Source organism: Lonchura striata, chromosome 7 (genome assembly GCF_046129695.1).
Source record: "Lonchura striata isolate bLonStr1 chromosome 7, bLonStr1.mat, whole genome shotgun sequence".
NCBI lineage: Eukaryota > Metazoa > Chordata > Aves > Passeriformes > Estrildidae > Lonchura > Lonchura striata.
In genome coordinates, this window is record NC_134609.1 from 37578162 (window position 1) to 37597389 (window position 19228).

At 44.7% G+C, this 19228-nt stretch overlaps 1 protein-coding gene across 1 annotated transcript in view; it reads right to left on the minus strand.

The window, feature by feature from the left end:
• PTEN (phosphatase and tensin homolog) overlaps positions 1-19228 on the minus strand; it is a 48014-nt gene that overhangs the window by 21658 nt on the left and 7128 nt on the right. Inside the window, exons 2-4 of the mRNA XM_021537083.3 lie at positions 10540-10624; positions 6138-6182; positions 1670-1713 (exon numbers count right to left, since the gene is read on the minus strand). Coding sequence (XP_021392758.1) covers positions 1670-1713; positions 6138-6182; positions 10540-10624 — 174 coding nt within the window. The remainder of the gene's footprint in view (positions 1-1669; positions 1714-6137; positions 6183-10539; positions 10625-19228) is intronic.

A 19228-nucleotide genomic window follows, 5' to 3' on the forward strand; every position in this document is an offset into this window, starting at 1 on the left:
ACTTTCTTCAAAGCTGGAGTGAGAAGAGGATATGGGTGCCCTGGGATGGTGTGGAGGGAGGAAAGAAATATTAAGCTGCACAGTCTCGAGCAGGACCTTGAGAAGGTGCAGTTCCTCAATGGTACAGTTCTTACAATGGACAATAATTCTGCTTGCTCTCTCCCCCAGCCCCTACACATTGCAAGAAGAATCCCATAGCACACAGAAGAGTTGGAAAAAATAGGAAAATCTGTGGCAAAGCAGAAGACAATTCCAGCATGTGGAAGGATTTCAGAAACTGGAAAAACCATGGACATAAAGCTGCTTCCCAAAGAAGATGAAGAGCTTTCAGTGTTTGGAGTTTAATGTGATGCAAGATCATCCTGGGTGAATAATGAACTATTCTGGTGTTTCATGCTTGGTACAATCAGAAGTTCCCTTTGCAGTCAGTTCACTTCAAGAGATTTTCAAGTACAACTTTTGTTCCTCTGCTTAGGGAAGTCCTGAGTCACCAATTTGGTTATCTGAGGTTAACTAATTCGGGGATGAAAATTAAAAAACCCAGCATGTCTTGTGCAGAGGAGCTGTGAAAGGGGCTGTCACAAACAGCATTTGGGGCTGGGATTGACAGTGAAGGGAGCTGAGCTCCCCCGTATCAAAAAGCAGAAACTCAAGCAAACATATGTTGTGGCCATATTAGAACATGTCCTCTTCTCTTGTTTCCCACAAAGCACTGCTCAAGCAGATCCTAAAATACTTTTTCCTTTAGTGGTGAGTATGGAGTGAGCTTTCAGGGCACTGTCGTTCAACATCCATCTGAAGAGCAAATCAGAAGCGCTGACGACTTCAACAAGACAATTTCAGTCCTTCTATATTCAGACATTAAAGCAGCCAATTACATTTTGGTCACATTCTAAACCCTCTTCCATAACTAGATGGATGGTTTAAAATAATAATAATGGAAAATAGAAGCTGAGCCATTGCTATGATGCAGAAGAAGACCAAAATTTGTTCATCTCCTACAATTCCATAGGCACAAGGACTCCTCATCTACCCTCATCTGAGGGGAACTACAACTTCTGAGCAAGAAATGCTCCTCTGCCCAAGGAAAAAAAGGTAAATTGCATTTATTTATTGCCTGGGGAGGTAATTCTGACATAACAGCTACATCAGTAGCCACTCACAAAGTCAAAAGACACCCCTGAAAGATTCCCCACTGCTTTTGGAAGCTCTGCAGAGTGTCTTTGATCATCTCTAAGAGAGATCACATGGGAATTAATTTTTATTTTAGAATCTGAAGGCTTGGCAAGATCTCCCAAAAGTTGCTTTTACACATAGTGATAATGGCTTAAACGTTCTCCATTTGCATCCTTCATAAGCACCAGACTCCTCCAAGCCTCACATGTAAATTGTAAAAGGAATTTGTACTTCACTGAACTGAAACTTCCGTGTAACCCATTCTGCAGAAATTTTTTGCAACTGCAGACTTTGTGTTAGATCTTGATCTTTAACTGTCAGGAACACACTTTTTTGAAAGCACCAAGAATATAGCAAATTTTTCCAATGACTCAAAGCAATCTGACATCATTCCTTGTGCCCAAATCTCCTACATGACTATTCATCAGCTCCTCCTTTAGGCCTTCATTCACTGAGGTTTAAAGAGAACACACATTAGGCAGTAAAAACGTACCTCTGCAGTTAAATTTGGCGGTGTCATAATGTCTTTCAGCACATCTGAAAAAGAAAAACAGACAAGAGTTCAACACAAGTCTCTGAGGCACTCCCAGCATCTGTCACACCCTGGAAAATCATGCATGCCCATCACCTTTTATGATTTAAAACTAGAGGTTACACACAGGAAAAAAAAAACCAAAACTGTTTTGCAGCACACTGCTCAGTAAAATGTGAATTATTTTACTGAAAGGCAAATACTTACCCTCTGGTAATTGTAGTCCAAGGCTATGTTTTAGTCAGTGTGACTCAATTCATGCAAGTATGAGTTGAGTATGCACTTCCTAACCCTGTGCTAGAGCAGCTCCAGCACTGGAGCAGCTTTGTGCTGCCAAACACATGGAGAGCAGATAGCTGGGACCTTCATGCAGGGATGCTGAACCCAGAACACAGCTCAGGGTGCCTCAGCAGCAGTGAGGGTGCTCAGAGCAACGGGGATCACAAGGATATCCACCACAAACCCCACTAATATTATCACGGAGATCACTTGGATCAAGCAGAGATTGTGGCACTGCTCTGCCACTTGGCATTGATTCCTGAATTTAAGTGACCCCTGAAGGCCAGGTAGCCACATTCCCCCTCAGGAATGTGGGAAACTTCCCCTGGAAAATGGCACATTGAGTAGAATATCATGAGACATTAAAAAATAGTTTTGTTGATAACAAGGACACACAAGCAATGGTTGAACACAGACAATGCAGAGCTCCTGGCTCAGCTGCACTGAATTTGTGGGTATTTGCAGCACATTTCTGAAGGCTCTGGAGCTGCATCAGTCTCTCCCAACTCGAAGAGACCCTCTCCAGCTAAACAAAAACACAGCAAACCACAGAGGATTTGCCTTGCCCAGGAACAAACAGCAGTGATGAGACACAAACCACCCCTCAGCTGGGCTCTAAACCAGCCAAACCAGCACACTAAGGAACAATCAGATCCTGGGCTAAGGGGAAAGAAAGCAAGAGTGCATACCCTCCAGAATTTCTCTTGGAAGATGATGTGAGTGAAAGTGCAGTTCAGAAAGGAAAATTAACAACAATCCTGCCAAGACCAGCTTGCATGGGGACCTGAGCAGCCTGATCTAAAGAATGGCATCCCTGCCCACAGCAGGGGGGTGGAACAAGATGCTGTTTAAGGTCCTTCCAACCCAAACCATTCTGGGATTCTATGAAAGAGGACACCAGGCTGAAACACAACTGCTGGAGTCATTTCAGCAGACAAATCACACCTAGATCTTCAGTTCTGATTACAGCCTGTGCTCTTCACAGGATTCCAATTCCCACAGCAGTTTCAGGACTGCTATGAACTCATCTCTGCTTACCAGGTATGACATGACTGCAGCCTTTGGAGCCACATGGAGCTTAGTTGACACTTTCAGACACACAAGCCACTGGGCTGCTCCCTGTGTGACTGTAACTGGAGCCTCCCAGTGCTGCCCTGAGCTCTGCCCATGACACAGCCACAGGCAGGTCTGCTGGGGCTGTACATGCTCTCAGGGCTTCCCTTTCCCTGAATTCCAGAGCCTTCTCAGCTCTACCCTCTGCTAGGGAAAAGCCTGGCAGCTTTCACAGCTCCAATCACATTGCTGACACTTCATCTGGGTCAGAAGTGACCACGTTAAGCTGGCAGAGGGGACTCCCAGAAATATTATCTGCACTGGAGCCTTTGAGAAAAGAGCTGGATGCAGGATGTCCATCCAAGGGGGATGGAGCAGCCAGCAGCACAGAAACTTTGGGAGCTGCTAGGAAGCAAAGCAGTTAACACAAAGCATCTTAGCCAGGAAAGCTTCCTGCTTCCTTCTAAAGAAACACCCAGCTCATATGGGCAGTAAGAGATGAAAGTCTTCAAAACATTTTTTGAATTCACAAATGGGCAGAAAACCCATCAAATTTGGAACTTTGAGAGAGTATCATTGAGCAGAATATCATGAGGGATTAAAAGATAGTTTTCTTGATGCCAAGGATACACAAGCAATGGTTGAACACAACCAGTGCAGAGCTCCTGGCTCAGCTGCACTGAATTTGTGGGTATTTGCAGCAGAAATCCCACCAAGACACACTCTGGAGATATGGTGGGGCTTAGTGCTGCAAGTCCATTTGGGGTGGGGGTTTTAAACACTATTATAACTCAAATAGCATCAGATCTCCAGATGAAACCTGAATATTTTTTGGCATTTTTTCAGGTTAAGGAAGGGGTTGGCTGTTATTAGGATCCTCCTTAGGATTAAAGCGAGTTTAAAGCAACCCAGAAACAAAGTGCTGCCAGCCAGGCACCCTCCTGATCAGCCATGGTGCCACTGCTGACAGGACTTGGGGCTTCCTCTGCCAGAGCCCAGCCCCAGGGACACAGCAAGCACAGAAAATCCCCATTTTCATCACAGCTCCTTCCTTTAACCACCTGCCTGCAGGACAGCTCAAGGAAACCCACTGGAGAAGATGGGGATGATTACAACAGGGCAGGTGACAAACTATCAGCATGGGAAGTTAGGAGATCCAAGTGGAAGAACAGATTTAAAGGAGATGTAAAACAGATTTAAGGAGAATACTGAAGAAATAGCAAAGGCAAACAAGAGAGGAGCAACACAAGAAGGAAAATTAAACTGCTCAAACTGCTGGGAAGTTAAAAGCCAAGATGTGAGGATGGGACATAACTGACATCGTTTCAGAAAAATCTCTAAATCCTTTTAGATAAAACTGCTCAATACATACATTTTTATCAACTTCATGGAACAGCTACCTTAAGGGAACTCAAATCCCATGACAGATTTTTGAAATAATTCTGACTATAATCATGTAACTCCTCTGAACTCCCACCTCCTCCTTTGAAACACAGACAATAGATCATTATTTACAAAGGATCAGCTTAATCTGAAGAAATGGAGTTCTTTGGAATACCTGATAGATGCAATTCCTTCCCATCTCCTGACCAAACTTTGCCACATTTCACCTGATGGCATTTTATTATGTGTATAAAATTTGCCTCCATAAGCATTAAGATATCTCCAGACAGTATTACCCTCTGAAATGTTTCATCTGAGGATGAATAAAGTAATTCTAGCAAGATTCATTTATGATTGTTTTGCAGTTAACAACAAGAAAAAGTTTTATATAAGGAACCCAAAGACAAAAACTTTGGCACACCTGGACATGTTTTTTCCACAGCTGAAAACACAAAAATGTCAAATTCATTTGTCTCATCACTGCTCTTCTCACAAACTTTAAAAAGCTGTTCCTGTGCAGGGCTGGGGGACTTTACAGTAAAATGAGGCAGCTGGCAGACAGCAAAGTGGAAACTTAGCAAGGAGCTCCTCAGAGAGGTGGTACTTGAAAAGATGCTCATCAGTCTTCCTAAAAATCCTGCTTTCTGACAAATTGACTCCAGCAGCCTCTGGCTGTTACCTGGCACCTCTGGAGCCACACTGGAACAAGGGGCTCAGCACAGCCAGAGCCTCTCAAGGACACCAAAGCCACCCTTCCCAGCAGGTGACAGCTGCACTGGCCCCAGGCAGCAGCAGGAGATTGGCTTTAGCTGCCCTTGCTCTGCTGCTCAAACAAGCAGGGGCTGCCAGGAGGCTTTGGGGGGAATGATGAACCAGGGGAGTTTTGATTTTAAATGATCCAGAGCTCCAGAAGATTCCAAAGGTAGAGAGCCAGGAGTTACCTCCTCTACCTGCACTTGTACTACAGTAAATTTTCTATTAATTGTAGCTATTTAAAAACATTCATTAAAAAATAATAAAGCTGTAACAGTTCAGAGACTCAATCTTCAACTTGCATTTTTAGGAAAAAAGTGAGGGGTAGGAAAACCACGACTCTTCGACATCACTAAGTCATTTATACAAATTAAATTAGACTAAGCTAACGAATAAATTAGATGAAGGAACAGCAACAAAAACCAAAAAAACCCAAAACCAGAAAACTCCTGTAACAGTTACAGCTTTTTGCAGAACTAAATTTTCAGAAAAGTCAGAAACCACTGCCAATTGCTCCAACAGCTTCTTTGAAGTAATAAACAGGGACACACAAGAAGAGGGAGGAAGCAAACAGAACTTTGGTACCAATGCAGTTTGATTAAAAAATAAATAGAGAAAAAAAACAGGAAAATATTCATTTGGCAATTGGACATTAATACATGAACAGAAAGCCTGCTGTGAATTACTTTTCACTTTTTAATCACATGGCCCAAGCTCCAGATGGGCTGGATGCCAAGTCATTTAAAAGCGTTCAAGTAACATGAATACACACCAGCATTTCATTTAACCTCACTCAGCTCCACTAAATGAAGTACCAGGGCTCTCAATCAGGCTTAATTGTTTTAAGAAATGTGCAAAACATCTCCAGCTCTGCTTCAGGACAGCAACAAGCCACTTGCACTCTTCAGCTATTTTTAGAAGTCATTATTTTGGAGAATGTATCTTTTAAGAGAATACTTACAGATTGTATATCTTGTAATGGTTTTTATGCTTTGAATCCAAAAACCTTCAAGAGAAAAAAAAAAAATGTATGCATGAATATACATTGAATAATATTGACCTTAATTTGCAACATCTTTAAAGCAGCACCAGCATGTGCAGTTCTGCAGTCCCAGACTGCAGTGCCCCAAAAATCAAGGAGGCAAACCTCACTCCTCCAAATAATCCAACAGCATGGATAACACCACTAATGTAACTAAGGGAAGCAAGGTCTGACCTGAAACTTAAATATTTACTGTACATGGACCGATTTCCTGATTCCTAAAACACCTGCAGGTCACTGTAAGAAGCTCAGGAAGGCTTGGTTATTTTAAGCAGAAAGCACTGACCACACCAGGTATCTGGCAACACTTCCTATTTAATCACCTATGCCAAATATTTTGCCACAAGGAAGAAAAGCAGGTAAAGTAACTCTTGTGTTCAGTTCCAGACAGAATCATTCACTTTAACCCCAGTTTTTTTATTATTTGCTACTGAAGTCTGTTCCCAGTGATACTCTGGGTTTTGGAAGGAGGACCACTACACTTTTTCACACTCATTTCATTTCCATGCTCACTTTGGAACACAAACTTCCCATACAAGCCTCGACGAGCCAAACTGCAAGCATGATTCATCAGAACTGCTGTGATTATATATGATGTGTCACCTGGCAATGTGCAAGAAGAAATAACATGCAAATGTTTACACTTAACATCATCAACAGTGTGTATCTGCACATCAGCCAGAAGGAATTTAATTAGCCATGACAGAACATGCTGTTCAAATTGAAAAGAAACACTAGCTGCTAAAATCCTGGAAAGCTCAAGCAAAAACAAGTTCTGGTTATCAGTCATAATATTCCAGAAGAACCTAGAACAGCTCTGTGGTTAAAGGCCTGCACTAAAATGAGAACAGATGTGACTGCTCCTTATGAGTGTGAAACTCTAAGAGCAGCAGAAAATAATACCCAGACTGCCACTGGTGCCCCTGTTGGCAGCCTTGGAGAGCCTCAGGAAGATGGTGGACACGGGGATTTGTTTCAGGAGACGCTCCTGTTTGTTAACACACACCAGAGAGTGAGGAGAGCTGGCTCTGCTCTTCCAGGAATATCCACACTGTGGAGTATAAGCTTCCAGGCAAGGATGTTTTTAAGGACAAAATTCCATCCAAAACATCTCCAAGTGTCAGTCACAGGAGACAGCCAGCAGTGCAGGTTGTACTTCCATCCAGCATTAGCCTGGAATTTGTCAGGGTACCAGCTATTCAGAAAAAGCCCACTGCTGGATCCTGGCTCAATACCAGCTGCTGGGGAGCTCGAGCACCTTGGATTTCTGCAAAAAAATCACTTGGAAAAAAACTCCCCAATAAAAAGATGACTGGAGCAGATGAAGACTGCAACATGCAGAATGCTGCATGATCACATTTTATTCTTGTTTAAAAAGAGAAGGCAACAAATGTAATAATACTTAAGCATCCAGTTCCCTGCAGCCACTTAATTTACATCTCTGCTTATCTTAATTTGGCTGATGATGCTTTTAGGTGATCACTTCTCCTTTTGATCAGTGTTTATGGACAGCTTAATAATTATATAGACCATTCCAGTACCAAAATCTAATTTACACATATCTACCTACTCAACCACTAAAATGTATTTTCCTTCATCAAGAAGCTACTGAAATCAAGGCAGTGAATGGATAGAGGGCCTTCAAAGACTCCTGCCTATAATATTTATTTACATTGTTCCCACATTAGATTAAATATTGGGAAGAAATTCTTGTCTGGGAGGGTGGGCAGGCCCTGGCACAGGGTGCCCAGAGCAGCTGGGGCTGCCCCTGGATCCCTGGCAGTGCCCAAGGCCAGGCTGGACAGGGCTTGGAGCAGCCTGGGACAGTGGAAGGTGTCCCTGACATGGCAGGGCTGGAAGGAAATGAGCTTTAAATACATTCCAACATAAACCATTCTGTGATTTTTCCAAAGTCCAGCCTTTGCTCCTAACCCACAGTTTTCAAAGGTGGAGTATCCAGGGAATGGATATTCCATCAGCTGATAAAAAGGTGCCTCTGACTGCTGGGAAAGAAAACTGGCTGGAGAGGTGGAGTTTGTGGCTTGGGAAGGATCTTAAAGCCCATCCAGTTCCACCCCTGCCATGGCCAGGGAATTCTTCCACTGTCCCAGGCTGCTCCAAGCCCCAAAGTCCAGCCTGGCCTTGGGCACTGCCAGGGATCCAGGGCAGCCACAGCTTCTCCAAGCAACGTTTTCCTGTGTGAACTAGAGAACACAACTTCCCCCTCTGTTAAAAATCCAGGCACACACACACACCCCAGGAGTGTCTCCTGCCTACTGCACTGACCCTCACTGATCTGCCCAGCCCTGGAGAAGTGATGACTTCTCACCAGGGCAGCAGAGAATGCAGGCACTGCACTTCCCCCAGCCAGCTCAGCTCCAGGCTCTGACACCCTCAGTGCTATTTGGGGATGGTGATTTTCGTCATGACAGTGGAACATGCAAAACCAACCCCCTGGAGCCCAGCTGAGTGCAGCTGTGCAGGGAGCCACTGCCTCCAGAGCACTGACTGTCAGGTGAGGCTGATGAGTCCTCCCAGGGGGAATGGAGGAGCTCAGCTCACTTCTGTCCCAGCCTGGATTCAATCCCCATGGAGATTCCTGCAGCTCTAGCTCTGCCTGCCAGCAACTGTAGAGTCAATGAATCTCAGAACAATTTGGATGGGAAAAGACCTTCAAGTCCATCCACTCTCACCCCTGCCTGGCTCCATCCCCACCAGAACTCAGTGGCCTTCTCTGGACTTGCTCCAAGGGTTCCACATCCTTCTTATGTTGGAGTCACCAGAATTCCAGGTGGGTCTCACCTGAGCACAGGGGCAGAGGAGCAGAATCCCCCCTCCCCTGTTGCCCACGCTGGGGCTCAGCCCAGGGCACTGGGGAGTTCTGGGGCCCAGCTCTCACCCCCAGCACCCCCAGGTCCTTCTCCAGGGCTGCTCCAGCTGCTCATCCCCTGGATTGATCTGGGGGTTGCCCAGAGCCAGGTGTAGAACCTGCACTTCACTTTGCTGGACTCCATAAGGTTGGTGCAAGCTCAGCCCTCCAGCCTGTGCAGGAGCCTCTGGATCCATCCCTTCCATCCAGCATGTGACTGACACCCTCAGCTCGGTGTCACCACTGGATGTGCTGCGGGTGCCTCAGTCCCACTGCCACCCTCAGAGCTGCTGAGCAGCACCAGCCCCTCAGAGACCCCAGCTGTCCCCTGGTCTCCACAGGGACCAGGAGCTGCTGCCCACACCACGTTGCCTGCAGCCATCCAGCCAGTCCTGTGTGCAGGGAGTGCATCAAATCCACACGCCCAGCTCAGACAGGAGGATGCCATGGGGGAGCACGGCATTTATGAGACACTGACACCCTGGGTGGCACCTCCCAGCTGGGAGAAGCACCTCCTTACCCAGACACACCCAACACCTTCCCTGACAACCTTCCTGCATGATCCCTCACCCCAAAGGCAGTGTCTCCCACAGAGCTACTGAGCTCATGACTTCAAATGATCTCTAAAGCACCACGGCTTCACAAAAATCACAGCTTTGATTCCTGAAACCACAAACTTTTAGCAGTTCCTACCAAGTGTTTAGTTTTTAATGCAACCTCTCAAACTCTCCAGGTAGTGTTTTAACTAAATGAATTACAACAGTGTTCCTACAACACTCTCCACCTCTTCCTCAATTGCAGCCAGCAGTTCAGAATAATGACTTCATCTGAAATTAAAAATGACAACCTATAAGGGCTTTTTTACCAACAGTAAAAGATTTATGTCATCTTTCTCCTTGTCCATAATTATTAAACACAAGCAAATGCAAAAGCCTTTATTTAAAATAATTTATTTTTACATTTACTATTTTAAATGCATGTTTCAAATTTACTATTTGAAACAAATGTTTACTACGTTTATTATTTGAAATCAAAGTTTACTAATGAAGCACTTAATTTATCAACTGAAGAAAGGATAAGGGCAAACTTAGCCTGAAATACCATCAGTTACCTGAGGAAACTCTTGACGCTGAAGAGAGCCATTGGATTGATGTCTTTCTATAAGCAAATAAGCTCTTTTCACTCCATCACAACTTACTGAAATCAATTTTTCCCCACTAAAAAAGCAGATTACATGCATTTGAGATCAACCCAGGAAAGCAGCCTGGCCATTTTTTGTTTTTTCCAACATTTTCCAGGATAGCTATTAAGGCAACATCTACAAGATGCAAAAAAACCCTCAGCATATCTACAAGTCAGAACACACAGCCTTTCTTCAGCAGGACATAAATGAGCATAGAAAAGATTATTCACAGTTTTATAAGTGAAGGAAAAGAAAAATAAAAGCCTTACCTTACTACATCATCAATGTTGTTCCGGTACACTCCTTCAAGCCTCTCCGCAGGAAAGCCCATAGCAATTATGTTTGGATAAATATCTGAATATGCAAGTTATGGAAATATTTATAAAGCACGTGAAATGTCTACACAAGCATTAAATTGATATTAATCAAATGTTTAACTGTACCCAAATCAGAGCAACAGCTCAACAGACCGCATGCAATAGGTGGGAATGTGCAGATCTGAAAAGGATTCTATACCTTGCTTATAAAAATACCTCCAGCAATTACCCACTTCTGAACTACCTGCTTGCTGCTACTACTTGCCAAAAGCAACCCAGGATAAAAGAATTTAAGAAAAGTACCTCTTAGCCAAAAAAATCAATGCTAAGGAAAAAGGGCAAATAAGACATTTTCAAGTTTACATTTAGAGTTGATCTAGTAAAGAACTCACAACTGCTAGAAAATTACTGGTATTTATTTTCCCTGTGGTGAAATGATATATGAATATTTTTTTTAACAGAGTTCCAGAAAAGAAAGTCCTCCCAAGTTTAAAGCATTATTAGAAATGATAATGTAGTGAAAAAGCTCAGCTGAAGAGTGAACCAGAAATGAAAGCAGCAGCTCAAAACAACCCATACACTGCCACATTAACATACTCCTCCTCAAACTAATTTTAGCAGGAGCAAGAACAAAGAATGATATGTTTGAAGTTGGCCCTGCTTTAAAAAGGGGGGCTGGAGGAGGTGATTTCCAGAGGGGCCTCTCAACCTAAATTATCCCACCCTTTTAAGATTCCTTTTTATTTTCATGGTCAAAATATACCAAAGCTCCAAAGAATAATCACATCAGAATGGGAGACACTGCACTGGCTTCCAAGATACTAAAATTCCAGCTACTTGTGCACAAAGAAAAGCCTGAAGTAGGACACAAACTACTCTACTCCACCCTTGCAAAATTCCCACAAGTCCTCAAGAGCAGAGCAGCACAGACCAAGTTCTGCATTGACACCATTAACTGCAAGGCTTCAGAAAAACATTAGGAACTGAATACACGGAAATAATGTTTTGTACTCTTGAAAAAAAATTAGCATTTACTGTGTTGTAATCCAAGTATTAATAGACATTGGTCTGCTTAGGCCATTCAAAAGATCATTTGTACAGACAAAGAGAAAAATATGAAAAAGCTCTGGAGTAAGCCAAATAAATATTTGTGGCTGCTTTAAATACAGACACTGAAACAGGTTGTGTCTGGTTTCCAGTTTATTCTGTACTTGCCCAAACACTAAAAAAAACATATTGGGGAAAAAATCCAACCAAACATTAAAGTGCTTAACTTATAGAGCTTGGGATAACCTCAAATCACAAACTTTGAATTTCCCTCTGATCTATTTTACTCAGCAAGCAGTACACACCTCTTTAATTAACAAAAGGTGTGACATAATTAGCAATGTCTTCACTGTTTTATCCGTTATTCCCTGCCATAAGCAGAAGAAACTGGTTCTATATTATATTAACTGTGAATTACTGGGCTAATACACCCCATCACTCCCTCCTCCTTCCCAGTTTCAGCCTGATTCCTACCTACTCCCAGTTCCAGCATTTATCCTCCAAAGCCCATCCTCGTGCATCCTGCTCTGAGCAGCAGGGCTACACAAACCATAAATTACCACAGCAAAATAATCCAGTATATCAGTCTGCTTTCCACAGCACTTCTCATGGAAGACAAGCCCTCATGCTGGCAACAGGGGGAAAACAATTTCATTCTGACACATCAAAACAAAACTCAGTTTCAGCTGCAGCATCACCCGTGGGACAGATGCCCAAACTTCACCCAATTGTGAGCGACTTGCTCCCACTTCTATTTGCAAGCATGAGCTCTCCTACATTTGTTCAGGCACTGCAGCCCGTGGTTGATGTTCAGATGCTTCTCCTCTCCGAGGGGCTGAGACAGGAGACACTTTCCAGGATTCCCAGCTGGTGCAAGATGGGAGAGAGGCAGACACACCCCCTGAGCCAAGGGAACAGAACATCTTAACAGCAGTGTTCCCAGCCTGCTCACACACTGCTCCAAACACCAAAGCCTCCAAACACGCAGGCACAGGCAGATAAGAAGTTCCAAAATAACCGGGGCGCTCCCAGGCTGCTGGAATCGTGATTCCTGCTCAGCTCCTGGCTGCCCCTGCTCCTCCCTCTCCCTTGCTCAAGGGCACAGCTCCCAGCCATTCCTGCTCCCAAACTGCTGCACGACTGCCCACAGCATCCAGCAGGCTGGGAAAGCCCTCTAGGATCAGGAGTGCAGCCTCGGACTGAGCACCACCTTGGCAACCAGGAATCACTGGGATCGCTCAAGCTGGTCCTGGCACTGCCCCAGGCCAGCCTGGACAGGGCTTGGGATGGTCAAAGGTGTCCCTGCCCGTGGCACTTTAAGGACCCCTAAACCATGAGCTTTAAGGTCCCTTAAACCATTCCATGATTCTGTGACCATTACAATTATTTTTACATTTTAAATCAAATGTGGGAATTGCAAAAGGTGTTACCCAATATGCCAGTAAGGAAAGGCAATGAAAAATACTTCATATGGGGAGGGGGAGAGAAATATGAATCTATTTACTGAGGCCACCTCAACACGAGGAAGAACACCTACCCTGGAGGGCAAGAGAGCACTGCCCAGGGAGGAGGTTGAGTTTCTCTCTCTAGAGACATCCCAAGCCCACCTGAAGTGCTCCTGTGTCAGCTGCTCCAGGTGACCCAGCCTGGAGAGGGAGTTGGACTGGATGATCTCAGAGGTCCCTTCCAACCCCAACTATTCTGTGAGCTTGTGATGCTGATTCACTAAAAGCATTTTCTGTGATCTGGGGCTTTGCAACCTGACAGCACAAAAACCCAACTCAACTGTTGCTCAAAATTAAATATCCAACAGGGAGCCTCATGGGGAGGAAAGGGCTGTTTTTAGAAAAGCACGATAATTTTTTAAAACAGGCAAGCCAATGTCTCCCCCACCTAAATATAATCGTCCTGAAGCACCTCAGTGATTATCTCAAAGCATTAGACTGGAATGCAGTTCACAGCCACTGCTGACTCACCCTGGTGTCTGCACAGGGCTGGTGCCAAAGGACACGGCCCCAGCACCGCCCTTCCAGGCACCAGGCTCCCTCTGCTCCCAAGGAAAGCAGGAGCAGCAATCACAAACCCATTCTTACTGCTGACAAACAGAATTTGGGGTCTTTTCAATACATGCTGATATAAATACTCCTGACAGCATGGTGAAGAGAAGCAGAACCATCAAATATCCCGAGCTGGCAGGGACCCACAGGGATCATCCAGCCCAACCCTGGCCCTACACACACACCCCAACAATCCCACCCTGTGCATCCCTGAGAGAATTGTCCAAGTGCTCCTGGAGCTCTGGCAGCCTTGACGTGCTGCTTTGAAACTCCTGTGGTGGTTCAAACAATTAGAGAATGTCTTTGCTTTAGGGAGCACTAAGATGAAGAACAGAATGGAAGCGGTGCTGCTGTTTGCACAGATGAATTAAATCTCTGAGCAGAAACTGAAGTTTCATCACTGAAATGGAAAAGCTGTCATAAAGCCAACTTCTTCCACCCATCCTATGAAAAGATACCCCATGATCTGCAGCAAGTGGAGGGTATGGTTGTTCCTGCATCCCTCCCAGCCTGTTTTTATCTCTATGTTGGGGAATGAAACTCATCTTCAGGGACAGGGACAGCCCCTGATCACTGCAAGGACCAGTTCAGGAGCAATCAGCCACTGAACATCACCTTCAGCAGATTCTGGTCTCACCAGCCAAGCACAACAGCTCACAGACACCCCTTTTCACACCTCACTTAATTTAACATCAATTTCCAAAGCTCAAATTAAGATATTCACTACCAAGATGAGATTTCTGACACAGGAGCTTGGAAAGCTGGGCTTCCATTCAAAGGAAGAACTCTGAGTCATCATGAAATTGGTAACCATACTTCTAATTTTAGAAATCTGGGAGAACTGATCACTTAAAACGTGCAACAAGCTCATTATCAATTCCAAGCTTTTTTTTTTTAAGACAGGAAAACAAAAATGGAAAAAGTCTCCGTCATTTACTGAGGCTGTTCAACACATGCAAAAACAAAGTCAACCAAAGTGGTGTAACTACCAAAATTTCATAGGATCATAGGATATGCTAAGTTGGAAGGAACCCACAAGGATTTGAAATGGGCTTTCTAAAAACCATAAAATAAACCCCACCACATTTTGCCAAAGTAGCTCTTTCCTAAGATACTCATTCCCAAAAATGGTTCTAGCAGTTTTTAAAGTACTCATTCCTTTCTCAGTCTTGTAAACATGGAAGCTGGGATTTTAGTTAATGCTGATAACAAAAAAAAAATTACCATGGACAGGCCCATGATCACAGAACCATAAATATCCTAAGCTAGAAGAGATCCCCAAGGATCATCCAGTCTAACCCCTGTTCCTGCACAGACACCTCAACAATCCCACCCTGGGCACCCCTGGAGCACTGTCCCAACCCTCCTGGAGCTCTGGCAGCCATGCCCATTCCCTGGGCAGCCTGGGCACTGCCAGCACCCTCTGGGGGAAGAACCTTTCCTGAAATCCACCCTAAACCTCCCCTGGCCCAGCTCCAGCCATTCCCTGGGTCCTGTCCCTGTCCCAGAGAACGGAGATGGGAGCTGCAGCCCCTGGTGAGTCTGACCTGAGTCTCCTCCAGCTGAACAAACCCAGTGCCCCCATCTGCTCCTCATGCAGCCCCTCCAGACCCTTCCCCACCCCTGTGCCCCTCCTTTGGTCACTCTCTGGCAGCTTTACACCTTTTCTGTACTCTGGTGCCCCATGGCACACAAGGCAGAGCACCAGAACATCCCCCACTCAAGTTCTTATCACCAGCTACACAAGTGCACTTCCAAAGGAGCCAAGACAACACTGTGCCCAAGGAATCTTAAAATCACAACACCCAATTATCTGTTCAATCACCCAGTGCCACAACAATGCTTTGTCAATACTGAAACCAGACCAATGCAAATAATCCATGTGCCACTGCAGAAATGCCGTTGCTCTAATGCTGCTCACAGCCTGAACAAAACACGCTCCTCAAAGCCTGAAATCATTCCCACATTGCTGAAGATGACAGTCTTTCCAGTTGCTATGAGAAAAATCCTGGATCATTATGCAAATCAGTTGTTATAATCACTTTCAAAAATAGCTGTCTATATATTCACATTATGCCAAGACCAAATTAAAGAATATGCAGTGTACGCTTGCAATTTTTTACATACATAGATATATAAAAGTAAATTACTCATGTTGGTCCTGTAACTGATTTTGCTCACAAATTCAGACTTTTTCCTAATAATGGAAGGTGGCCAAAAAAGCATAGCAAAACATTTACCAATTCTTAATTCTTAAACAGTCACAAGGAAGCTGCAAAAACCAACAGCTGCAGCTTTTCCTGCAATGATCAACCCTCAGTTCGGAACTGTAACATCATTAGAATGTCTGAGTGATTTTATAAAGTTCTGTATTTCCAAGTATTTAACCCCTGATCCTGACTCCACTCTTAAGGTGGCTATAACAGGAAAACAAAGAGCAAATGACCCCATCTCCTATTTTATAGGCAGGCCAGAGCATGCAGTGCTTCAGAATTTACACACAGCTTTTTAAACCCAACACTGGGGGAGGTTTTACATCAAAACACAAATGAAAAAACTTTAAAACTTGTAGCCCTTTTTAATGCTTCAAATATTATTTATAAGGGCCTGGAACAAAAGGAGAAGGGGGAATGGCTTCCCACTGACAGACAGAAGGTTTATATTGGCTTTTGGGAAGAAATCCTTCCCTGGGAGGGTGGGCAGGCCCTGGCAGAGGCGCCCAGAGAAGCTGTGGCTGCCCCTGGATGCCTGGCATGTCCAAGGCCAGGCTGGACAGGGCTTGGAGAAACCTGGCATCATGGAAGGCATCCCTGCCCAGGACAGCGGGTAGGACTGAGTGAGCTTTCAGGTTCCTTCCAGCCCAAACCATTTTGGGATTCTGCGAATCAAAGGCTTCAGGAAGACCAAGCAAACATTAGATTTCATCTTTCTTTAGAAAGGAAATTTCCAAGAAACTGAGTATCCCTGAAGCTGTGAATGATGGGGCTGTTCAAGTTGTGCTCTGGAACTAAAAACCTTACTGCATACCCTGAACCTGACACCTGCAAGCCAACCCTCAGCTTCCAGCTCCCAAATTGGAATTTCACTGAACAAAGAACAGCCTTAAATCGAGGAATCTACAGCCTGAAAAAAGCTTCACAACTGCCAGGAATGCTAATTTTCCTTTCCAGTTCAGGCTAGGGGAGGCTTGGCCTTGCTTTAATCTGCTCCCCACCAGCCCACTCCTCTTGTGCTGCCAGCTCTGCTCCGTGTCACCCTCACCCTCCTGCCTGCGAGGGGACCCAGCCACCAGCGCAGGGTGGCCAAGCTGTCACTGCCAAGTCCCGTTTGACAGCAAAGCCCAGCAGCAGAGGCACAGCGTGGCTCTGAAGCCTCCCCCAGTTGCTTTGTTGTCTGAATTAGGCTGCAGGTTTCACAACTCTGGCTGCAGGAGCCGTGTGAGGCGGTCTGGCGGCGCAGCTGGGCCGAAACATTCGCCTGCTGACCTCCAGCCCTTTAACTCCAGCTTAAACAAGTCCACAGAGCAACAGCAAGGGAGAAAAAAAACCAGCACTGTTCTAAGTGTTCAACAGCTTGACAGCCTGAAGCTACGGGGGGAGTGTTACAAGAAGTGTCCACACTCCATCCTCAAACAGATTTAAGAGCCCTGACAAATGGCCAAGCTCTTATTAGTGCCATTTGCTTGACAGCATCCCAACAACAAAAAAGAAAATGACATAGGAAAATATACCCAGACAAATCTAGAAGGCTTTCCTGACATACATGCTGTTTAAGCTGTACCCATGAGTGCCTTTTTTATTTAACAGGCAGCATTTCTATTAGCCAGCATGAAATGCAAAATAAGTTTAGTATTTTCTATGAGCCCGGATCATCAGGAAGTATAGAGGAAATGAACAGGAAGAAAGTTCTTCAGAGCAAAGGAGGATTCCTTGTAGCCAGCCAGCTGCACTTGTCAACTCTACCATCTGTGCCTTAAACAACAAGCAAAGGGACCAACTCAGATGTGGCTGAAACATTTTATAATTTAGAAGAAATGCATTTAACCCCTTGTTGCTCCATACTCCAACAAGAGTATTTTTTCCCCCAATATTTTAGTTTTTTTAAGCTTTCAGCCTGCAATTTAAATGCAACAACCTAGACAAGGAATAACTGCAACTCCTTCATATCCAGGAGGCAAAGCTGCACACATGAGGTCATGGGGCTGACCTGTAGGTCTGGAGGAGAGCTCAAATTCCCACAGCATAAAGAAATAAATCAGAAGGTGCCTCAGGAGGATATGCCAGGTTGTCTACATCCACGAGTCACTTCTGGACCTGCTCATTATATTGCATTTGGGAGTCATCCCAGAGCAAGAGTCTCTCCCTTCCTCTGTGAGGTGTAGTAAATGTGTCCAGGAACTCTCAGCCACATGGAGGCTTTGCTGAAGAGCTAACAGGGTCATGTTAAGATTGGGGGGAAAGAAAACCCACAGACCTCACAGCATAAATAGAAAAAATGGTTAACAAAGGCATGAAAGATGATGGCTGCTCTAGAGAACAGCTTGTACTGACAAAGGCTGAGAAAAAGACACCTGAAACTTCCATTTTAAAATGGTCTAGAATCATAAGATACAAAAGCATGCAGAGTAAAGGAAACACGAGCAAGACAATGCTCTTAGGCACAGGGTGGGATTGTTGGGGTGTCCTGTGCAAGGCCAAGAGATGGACTTTGATGATCTTTGTGAATCTCTTCCAACTCATGAAACCCCTCTAAAATAGCTGATCATGTTGAAGACAGAAAAGCTGCCCTTCCCAGTCACAAAGAGCTAAGAGCAAACAGGAACATAATAAATGATTCATCAGACTGTGCTTTTGATACAAAGTTTGACAGAACTCTTCAGCTGTGAAGGCAGAGATTGGGCCTGAACTCCCTAATTCAACCCCAAATCCAGACCTACAATCCCAACAGATTTCCAGAGGGAAACATGCAGAGGTCCAGTAAAGAAAGTTATTTGTTTCTGCTGACATTTTGGAAAGGCCACATCCTATCTTTCCATAGCCAGCCTGGCATCCCAACAAGCTGCATCAACACATGGTGGCCCAAGGATGATGGTGGAAAATCCCAGGATCACTGAGGTTGGAAAATCCTCTGGGACCCTCAAATCCAACCTGTGACTGATTCCTCACCCTGTCACCCAAACCAGAGCATTGGGTGCCACATCCAGGTGTGCACATGAGGCAAGACAGGGACTGAGCAGATCCCCTCCAGAGGAACCAATGCTGTGAGCAGCTGGACTACCACTTCTCAATTTGAGCTTTTAAGTGCCAAACTGACCTGTTTTAGCCATCAACCAAACTCAGTATGAGCTTTCAAGCAGAGCTGTGAGATGTCACCGTGTGCTCCCAGCACACCACCCCACTTTGCAGGATCTCCCTGAACCACCACTGTGTACTTAAGCATGTCCTAACCTCAAACACCCCCAGAAAAACACAGGAATTTTATTCAGTAAAGAGAAGCCAGCACAGAAGAGTCACTACTTTGATATTTACTGACAGGAA